The 10,065-nt window shown below is 47.7% G+C and overlaps 1 protein-coding gene and 1 pseudogene across 1 annotated transcript; one reads left to right on the forward strand and one right to left on the reverse strand.

The window, feature by feature from the left end:
• Window positions 1-268: 268 nt before the first annotated feature.
• LOC123132642 (uncharacterized) lies at window positions 269-5,555 on the forward strand (annotated as a pseudogene).
• An 883-nt stretch (window positions 5,556-6,438) lies between these two features.
• On the reverse strand, window positions 6,439-8,137 carry LOC101290677 (zinc finger A20 and AN1 domain-containing stress-associated protein 8). Its single transcript, XM_044552474.1, has 2 exons — window positions 7,985-8,137; window positions 6,439-7,296 (listed from the first exon to the last, which is right to left on the reverse strand). The coding sequence occupies exon 2, from the start codon at window positions 7,278-7,280 to the stop codon at window positions 6,753-6,755; it is 528 nt and encodes a 175-aa protein (XP_044408409.1). The 5' UTR covers window positions 7,281-7,296; window positions 7,985-8,137; the 3' UTR covers window positions 6,439-6,752.
• Between the last annotated feature and the right edge of the window lie 1,928 nt (window positions 8,138-10,065).

Genomic DNA, 10,065 nt, shown 5'->3' on the forward strand with positions numbered 1-10,065 from the left:
GTTGGGGTGGAGCAACTTATGACTTATAAGTTGGGATGACTTATAAATTGAGTCTGTTTGGCAAAATAAGTCACTTTTTTATTTTTTGACTTATAAGTTGGTGATTTGTTTGGAACCAAAGCCTAACTGCAAGTGCAACCACCATACGAGCTAGTTCCGGCGAGCTGAGGTCATACACAAAGATGCTTAAATAGCTGTGTTCTACACGCTCTCCTGCATCTATAATGGTAAGCGAGCAGTGGAGTTAGCTCGGCAGGGTTCCTCCTTGCCTGCCTGCCACTCTGGTCTTGGCTCAGTCTGGAAATCCAAGAACAGAAATAGATGATGCTTCCTGGCGCGGCGCTGAGGTACATGGACGCGCCAACTGCCGCCGTTGCTGATCCAGACGGTGGTACTACTCCTAGATCACATCGTTTTCCAACGAACGCTCCGACGTGTAAGCAAGCGACGCTGCCGTCACCACTCACCCGGTCCATTCCCGTCCATGGTTGCGGCCCTTCGGGTGCAAGATTGCCTCCCCTCCACGCGCGTTTCTTGCGTCTCCTCCGCGCCGATCCGTCCCCGCGCACGCACCGCAGCAAACCAAAAAAGAGCCGCGATTTTTCTCAGAAAAGAATCCCCCTTCCTGTTCTTCGCCGGCCAAAATCACCACTCACCCACCTTCTGTCGTCTCCGAGCTCTCGGAGTGCGTTGTCGCCGTCGCGTCGCTTGTAAGCCTGTTGCTTAACCATCTCGCCTTGCTCCGGCTATGATTGGCGGTTCTTGGAGGCTTTCTTGTTCCTTCCCCTATATTTATTATGCGCCCGGGGTGCGGTGGCAGTCGGGCGTTGACGGCTAAGGAGTGACTGGTGAGTGAATTTTTAGGGGGAAGAGGAATGGCGCGAGGCGTGGCGGCGGCGGTGTCGGCGTTGGGGGTCGTGGCGGTGCTCTTGACCGCCGCCGCGGCGAAGGTCTGCACGAACACGTTCCCGTCGTCGGATTCGGTGGCGACCCACGCGGAGCGCGCCGCGGGGCAGCTGCGGCTGCCTGCCGGGCTCGCCGGCCGTGGCCACGGTCACGGGCACGCCCACGAGCAGCACCTCACCCCGACCGACGAGTCCGCCTGGATGGAGCTCATGCCGCGGAGGCTCCTAGGCGGCGGCGGCGGCGGCACCCCGCCACGCGTGGCGTTCGACTGGCTGATGCTCTACCGCAAGCTCCGGGGCGGCGCTGCCGCCGTGGACGGCCCCGCGGGTCCGTTCCTCTGGGAGGCGTCGCTGCACGACGTGCGGCTCCAGCCGGGGACCCTGTACTGGCAGGCCCAGCAGACCAACCTGGAGTACCTGCTCCTCCTGGACACCGACCGCCTCGTCTGGAGCTTCCGCACGCAGGCCGGCCTGACGGCGACCGGGACGCCCTACGGCGGGTGGGAGGGGCCCAACGTCGAGCTCCGGGGACACTTCGTCGGTGCGCCGCCACAATCTTGCCCTGCTTATTCACACATACCAGTTACTCATCTGAACTGAACTTTTGTTGGCCTGACGCTCGTCTCTGCATTGCAGGGCACTACCTGAGCGCCACGGCCAAGATGTGGGCGAGCACGCACAATGACACCCTCCGTGCCAAGATGTCGTCCGTCGTCGACGTGCTAAACGATTGCCAGAAGAAGATGGGCACAGGGTACCTGTCAGCCTTCCCATCAGAGTTCTTCGACCGCACTGAAGCCCTCACTACTGTTTGGGCTCCTTACTACACAATCCACAAGGTATACAATCTTTTACTCCTCCTTCAACAACATGTGGATTATTATGTTGAGTTGTGATCTGGATTCCGTGATCCGTATCCCGTGTTCTATACTTCTATTTCGTGTGATTCTCTAACAAATTGTCTTGCTGCGTGTGCGATTTTTGGTTTGTAGATTATGCAAGGTCTTCTTGATCAGTATACAGTGGCTGGAAACTCCAAGGCCCTTGAGATGGTTGTGGGGATGGCTAACTACTTCAGTGACCGGGTGAAGAATGTCATTCAGAAATACAGCATCGAGAGGCACTGGGCATCGCTCAATGAGGAGACTGGTGGCATGAATGATGTGCTATACCAGCTCTACACAATAATGGTGCTTCACTGATTATGTGTAGTTTGTCATCTGCTTTGCTGTTTTAAAAGTATGTTTTGAATGGAGTTCAGAGTTGCTTATTTCTCTAACTTGGACAGGATGATCTGAAGCATTTGACACTGGCCCACCTCTTTGACAAACCGTGCTTTCTCGGTCTGCTTGCAGTTCAGGTGTACTCACTTGATTCCCTAGCCCTGGCTCCTATGATAATTCAGCATCATCACGTAATGCATGATAGTAGTTCATTATAATCCAGTGAATGAGACCTCTTGTCTGGTTAACACCTCATACTACTATGTCGTATATTTTATGAGTTTGTGTTCAGTTTAATTTATTCTTTTCTATATACCAAATACAATATAAATTATGTCACTACTACAATTGAATGTGCATTGTAATATGCACAATTATTAAACTCACAGCTTTACAATGCATACCTACAAGAACAGCATTCCTATCGCAGGAGTTCCTTGGGAGTAATTACTTTATGGTGTTTCCTTTTCAGGCTGATAGTATTTCAGGTTTCCATTCCAATACGCATATTCCAGTTGTCATTGGTGCCCAAATGAGATATGAAGTCACCGGTGATGCTCTTTACAAGGTAAAGCAAATCATGCTTTCTGGAGAGTTGAACTACTCACTCATTGATGGAGAAAATTATATGAGGGGATATGAGTGCAAGCATAAAAGTTAGCAGGTCAGATTACCATATTGGCTACTCTTACAAACAGAAAACATTGGCATTAGTATTTCGCTTCTAGTGTAGGCTTTTCAGCAATATTGGTAAACATCCAAAGATATTTGGAAGTTGGTATAGCTTTGTCTGGGGCAAAGAAGACATTTAATGCAAAAACTGTGTTCTCTTGGTATCATTTTTTGGTGCGGAGAAAGGAATGCTAAACTAGGGTGCTCATTTTGTGGGAGTTATGCTGCTTTGTTTACTTCAGTTTTTCTTCTGACCTCCTCATGCCGAAGATTGTGATTGGTATTTTACTGAAGTTGTGTCGCTTCCTTCTTTTCTCATTTTGACTCCATGCAAGTGAAGCTGCATCAAAGCTGACCGTAATCCTAATTCCTGAAACAGCAAATTGCAACATCCTTTATGGACATGATAAATTCTTCTCATAGCTATGCAACTGGTGGGACATCTGCCGGCGAATTCTGGTAACATATATATATATAACTCTGGATGCCTAATATCGATGATGAATGGCCATAGTTACCTTTCGGGTGGAAGCTTATACCCTCAATCTCTTTCCAGGGCCGATCCAAAGTGTTTAGCTGCGACTCTGAGTACTGAAAACGCGGAATCTTGCACTACCTACAATATGCTCAAGGTATACAATTATGAAACCATTTCTCTGAAACATTTATTTTCTCCTCCAGAATTGTGTCAAATGCAAGCGGTATGCAGGTTTCCCGCAACTTATTCAGATGGACAAAGGAAATAGCATATGCGGACTATTATGAAAGGGCACTGATAAATGGTGTGTTAAGCATCCAGAGAGGGACGGATCCCGGAGTGATGATTTACATGCTACCCCAGGCACCTGGACGGTCTAAAGCAGTAAGCTATCATGGTTGGGGAACCAAGTATGATTCGTTCTGGTGCTGTTATGGAACAGGTAATTTTTGAAGCCTGCTGAGTACTGTTTACTACTGTATATGGCATTGCCGCCTTCATATTAAAATCAAGCAACTGCAGCATTTTCCTTGCAATTCTTGCTTTCTGCTCTACGTTGTGAAGGTTGTAGTTCTAAATTAGAAAGTTATTGTGAATGTTCTGCTTTTGCATTTGCAGGTATAGAATCCTTTTCGAAACTTGGCGATTCTATTTACTTTGAGGAGAAAGGAGACACACCAGCACTCAGCATCATTCAGTACATACCAAGCACTTTCAACTGGAAAACAGCTGGGGTTACTGTTACCCAACAACTGGAGCCCCTCAGCTCCTCGGATATGAACTTTCGAGTTTCACTCTCTGTTTCCGGGAAGGTAATTCTTCTTGAGTTTTTTTTTGGCATGAAATTCATATCAGAGCATGCAAAGTTAGCCTCCATATTTTTGCGCAGACAAATGGTCAGTCTGCTACATTGAATGTGAGAATACCAACATGGACATCTGCCAGTGGCGCAAAAGCAACTTTAAATGACAAAGATTTGGGATCAGTAACTCCAGGTATAATCGTTTGAATGTATGGTACCATTTCAGCTATAGCCGTCAATTTTGTGGAAGCAAGTGTTTTATTTGATCTTATTGTGTGGCCAGGCTCTTTACTCTCAGTCACCAAACAGTGGAGCTCAAACGATCACCTATCACTGCAATTCCCAGTTGCCCTAAGGACCGAAGCAATCAAAGGTAAACAATTTTGGAAATTTCAACTGCTGCCGAAATATATGCATTGATATATCTAAGCTTGAAGTAGCACATAGCCAATTTGTTGAGTTCACAATTCAGACACAATAATTTGTGATGCCAGCCATGATTAGATTAAAAAATAAGCAAGTTAATAGTGGACATGATTTTTTGCTGCCTTACTAATCCTAAATACTGTTATTCTAGCTAGAATGTCAACTAAGCTATTAATTCATAACTATGCCTCAGATGACCGGCCGGAGTATGCATCTCTTCAAGCAATTCTATTCGGGCCATTCGTTCTTGCGGGTCTCTCCTCCGGTGATTGGGATGCAAAAACCGGCAGTGCAGTTTCGGACTGGATCACTGCAGTACCTTCATCACACAACTCACAGCTGATGACCTTCACACAAGAATCAAGTGGGAAGACATTCGTCCTGTCAAGCTCAAACGGCTCCCTGACAATGCAAGAACGGCCTGCAGTCGATGGTACAGACACCGCCGTCCACGCGACATTCAGGGTGCATCCTCAGGACGCAGCAAGGCTGCACGGCACCTACGGCGCAGCCCTGAAAGACACCTCTGTGCAGATCGAGCCATTCGACATGCCAGGAACGGTGATCACCAATGACCTCACCTTGTCCGCACAAAAGAGCGCCGGTTCCTTCTTCAACATAGTACCCGGGCTCGACGGGAAGCCAAACTCGGTTTCGCTCGAGCTCGGGACCAAACCAGGGTGCTTCTTGGTGTCTGGGGCAGATTACTCTGCCGGGACAAAGATCCAGGTCAGCTGAGGCAGTACCACCCAATAAGCTTCGTCGCCAGGGGGGTAAAGAGGAACTTCCTCCTGGAGCCGTTGTACAGCCTGAGGGACGAATTCTACACGGTTTACTTCAACCTTGGGGCCTGACGCCGCAAGATCACTTGCGCCTTGGCACAAACAAACCCAGAATAATACACGCCCCTTTTTTTCTCATGTATACTGTAGTTTACAACAGGCAATAGAAGAGGAAATGAGTTTGTTTCTTCTGGAATACTATGAAATTACAGCTAAATGCGATAGTATGGTTTCTTTGCTGAGTAAAGTTACTTCTGGTTGTGTTAATTTTATTGTTTTCAGATGAACAAACCATGATGTGCATATATATGTTGAAAATGCTTCTAAAAGGTTAACTGCATCCTTCAGCATATATGCTGCTGTTTATCCTGGTAATGGATAAGTAGTCAGGGCAAGTAACAGCACCTAATCTTCCGAATTAAAATACATCTCCAGCTACTGGGAGGAGGGCAAAGCCTGGGATCATATCCACTCTCATAAACAAATGAGGGAGGAATCAGTGCCTGCATTTGTTTAACACATCGCTGCTCAACACCCGGCAAAAGAGTTGATCAATGTGCACATCATATGTCTAGAGGGGCCTGACCACAAATTAAGCAAAAGAAAATCCTATCTCCTGGAAAGGATAGTTTGGCACAACCAATTGGCTTCTTTCCAAGAGACAATCATGCCAAAACAGCTCATACAGATTTCAACCCATGTGTTGTAATTGTTCCCCTTGGATCAGAATGCGCAAGCTAAATGAATACAGCAACAAGGCAGAGCCAGTCCGCATTCCCAATCATACGCTGAATCCTGATTTAAACTTCAGCTTTTCTAAGGCATAGTTTTTAACTGGTGATAAACCACAAGGCCTCCATTCTTTTCATCCTGGATTGCTTCATCATAATCCACATATCATCAGATTAGAGCAATGACATATAAGAAGAACTGTAACCATGTTTGCCATTGCTCTCGCATGTTCTAGAACTAAAACTTGAGAACCAGAACCATGTTTCTCATTGCTCTTCGATTTGGATGTATATTTGAGAGTGGAGAACTAGCCAAGTACAATTTTCCAAACTAACAACAATGAGAACACCAACTATACAACCATAAACATAATTGAATTGAACATACTCAAACATGGAAAATGAAGCCACACGCAATATGATGAACCATTGCTGGCTACTATTACTGATCAGAATTTAACACACATGGGACAATAGTACATAACAGAGCTAGCTAAAATGAGAAGCCACAATACTGACCGAAAAAACCACCATGAATAAAGTTACACAACACGCAAACCATTCGGAATGACTGAGGATTGAGTTCTTGCAGCTGCCACGACGCAGTGTGCATCACGACGCCGTACAATTTAGGAAATGCGGCAGCCAACAAGAAAGGGAGGTGCAAGGATGGCACAGCAAAGACGGATGATGAACCTTGGCAGATTGCAACCATTTCTTCCCTGTGGGACACCTAAATCTTGTCGAGCTTCTCTGCCTTCACCACTGGGTTGGCCTTGGCGATGGCATCCCTAGCTGCAGTCCGGTAGTCGAACTGGCAGTCATGCTTGTCGGAATAGCGATGCAGCGAACAGTACATGTTACCGCAGCGGCAGTTGAATCCCGTCAGCCCAACCCTCTTCCTGCAAGTTGAGCACCGATTCGGCCCCTCCTTCCTCTTGGGGCTCACGGCAACAGCTTCGCTGGTGCCTGCAACATCAGCAGCAGGCTGCACAACGAGCGCCTTCACGTCAACTTGAGCAACCACCACCTCTGCGCTCGCGGCTACAGCCGCAACAACAGGTGCTTTCCCACCGTCGCCACCGTTGACGATGCTATCGAAGGAGGAGGCAGCCAGCTTGGCCTGTTCCTGCTTCATGACCATCTCCTTGTGGCACTTGGAGCACATGTTCATGGTCGCCGCACTGCCAAAGAAGCCACAGTTATTAACGCATAGGATTGGGCCCTCCGGCTGCTGGCAACCCGCCTCCTTGTGTTCCATCTTGAATAACCGTGAGCTGCACACAGAACAGACAACGGTAAACATCAGCATCGAAAGAGGAAGAATCAATTGCAATCTTCCAAGAGCAAGCGACCAAATCGAGCCACGCAACAAGAATCCGAATCGTACTATAATACGAATTGTAACTTCCAGGCACAAACAATCGTAGTTGCGGGGAGGAGCGCACCGCTTTCGGAAACAAGATCCTGATTTCTAGGAAATCAACATGTCAAAAGCGACTTCTCCCCAACCACCGCTACCAAGAGCCACTTATTACTTCCATTTCGCCGACGGTCCAGACGAGGAACAGGGCACCGAATTCAAATCTCGAAAACCGAAAATTTCTCCCGAGAGATGGTAAATCGAACACAACGTGCGCCAGCCGCACCGCGTGATTCATCTAATCCGGACGGCTTTAATTTGAAAAAAAAGGTAAATCTAATCATTTCCACCCAGAAGGAACAGAAAAGGAGAAAACAACACGCAAAGACTTCTACCCAAAACGGACCAACCACCGAACGGCGCCGCGAGCATCACAGAACACGGCCCCCTTCCGTCGATCGCCGCACAGGGCGGAAGAGCCACACAGAACTCCTTCGTCGAGAACAAAACCCACGCGGATCGACAGAGGAGACGCCGAATCGAGCGCCGAACGGAACAGATCAAACCGGGGAGGGGGGAGGAGGGGGCGAGCGAACCCTAACCCTGTGGCGAGGCGGCGGCGGCGGCGGGGCCGGAGGAGGAGGGCGAGGAGGCGTGCGGGGATTGGGAATCGCGAGGAGCTCGGCTCGATTGGGGGCGTCACCAGGGACGAGGACCGGGAGGTGGGGGAGGGGGAGATAAAGGGGGGTGGGCGGAGCCACCGGTGGGGAAGTACCGGTTTGCCCCTCCCGGCCGCTGGGACTCCGTCCGCCCGGGCCGTCGGATCTGCGCGGGGTTGGCAGGTGGACGGCTGGGATTGGGTTTGGCGCGGTTTCGCGGATGGGTCCTCGGGAGATGGCCGGCTTCTAAAGTGGGGCTTTTCTTTCTTGCTGGGGAAGAAGAAGGATCGCGTCGCTTTCTCATCTTTATGGTGTGAATGGATGAATGGATACTCCCCTCTTTCTCTCGCCGATGGCGGTGCTGTCGTTCGTTGCCTTTCCTTTTTGAATTCAAGAATCCATTTTGTTGCTTACTATATATACTTGAATACGTGATTGATAGTGTACATGTGAGAGGAATGAAGGTCATGTTGTGAGTAGAGCAACTACCAGCTGAATTTGATTCTAACAGGAAGGTATTAATCTGCTCCTGGTATTTTGATAATAGAAACCGGCGCGTTTTGTTCCTACACGGAATCGCCTCGTGTGTCGGTTAATACTAGTCTTTTTTTAATGAAAACCATGTGTTTTATTGCTACACGAAATCGCCTCGTGTGTCTGTTACTAGTGGCCAGGGCCGGCCCTAGCATCTTAGAGGCCCTTGTGCGAGTTTCATATAATGGGCCCTCATAATATACTCAATTTTTTTTCCAGTGAAGGACTTAGCACCTTTTCCAAATTCAACTAATTGATTTACAACTTAGATCCTTTATTTTTCTCACAACCGATGATAATTGCTTTTTTGGATCTTTATGACAAACAAAAAAGGAGAGAGCACCTGAATTCCAAAATCTTGGTTTTGGAGTAAATTAGAAGAAATTCTATGCTCCATCCATCCAATAATCAAAATTCATGCAAGGACACAACCTGCATAATTTACATGACTGCAATTTGAACAAAAATAGAGCAATCAAGTAGGTTAAACATCAGCAATGGCTTATCATGAATTTTGATTATTACGTCAACTCATCATAACAGAAATAAACAGGCAAATATCAAAGAATTGAGATCTAAAAATTTACCTGGAGGAGCAATGGCTTGATTGCTTCGCTTGAACAGTGCCTGGACTTCACGTCTGCATCGCCTGCCCTCAGACACTGACCACGGCTCTGTCGATGGACGGCCATGGTGTAGGTTGCTACTCTCGCGTTCTTCCCAGGGGCCCAGGACAAGGATGTGTCACCGGCTGGCCAACGTCCGTCGGGGTCCTTTGGGGCAGCGAGGAACCAAAGAAATTATGATTTTGGGGCAGTTTACAGGATGCGAGGAACCAAAGAAATTCATTGATTAACTTTGGGAATTGGGGCGCCTCTTAGGAATTTGGGGGCAATTAATTGGGAAAGAAGACGGAGAACGGAAACGAACGAGGGCGTGATTCAAGGAGCCAGCGAAGGAATCAGTTCGTGCGTGATTTTTTTCCTTGGTAATGGGCCAAACCTGTTTCTCTTGTGTAGTAGTCTATTTTTCTAGAGATATATGGGCCCCTGCTGAGGCTGGGCCCTAGGCCGTCGCACTCCTCGCCATGGCCCAGGGCCGGCCCTGCTAGTGGCATTCAGCTGGACCCTTGCTGGCATCCGGTGACGGAGCCGTTCTCTCTTGTGTCATCTTTTGTTTTCGTTAAGTCGAATCCACATGTTTTGAGCTGACAACGGACTATAATTACCTTTATGTCTTCTTATCTTCGACGAACCGATTTTGTCATCATATGCCACGTCTAAACTAAATGTGATCAAACTTTGTGCCATGTCTCGAACAACGTTAAGAATCTAACCTTATTGTTAGTATGCGAAAATTTTGACATGTACACACCCCTTAATGCATGAAAAACCATTATTCGTTTGTATATCCGCGTACCAAATTTTCTGGTATTGTCATGTTCCATTGGACTGTTTTATCTCTTTTGCATAATTATCAACATTTTCTGT

Source organism: Triticum aestivum, chromosome 6A, assembly GCF_018294505.1.
Source record: "Triticum aestivum cultivar Chinese Spring chromosome 6A, IWGSC CS RefSeq v2.1, whole genome shotgun sequence".
NCBI classification, from domain to species: domain Eukaryota; kingdom Viridiplantae; phylum Streptophyta; class Magnoliopsida; order Poales; family Poaceae; genus Triticum; species Triticum aestivum.

What these genes read in the sequence shown, in the direction of transcription:
- LOC101290677 (XM_044552474.1), bottom strand. Translation starts at nt 7,280, where the DNA reads ATGGAACACAAGGAGGCGGGTTGCCAGCAGCCGGAGGGCCCAATCCTA.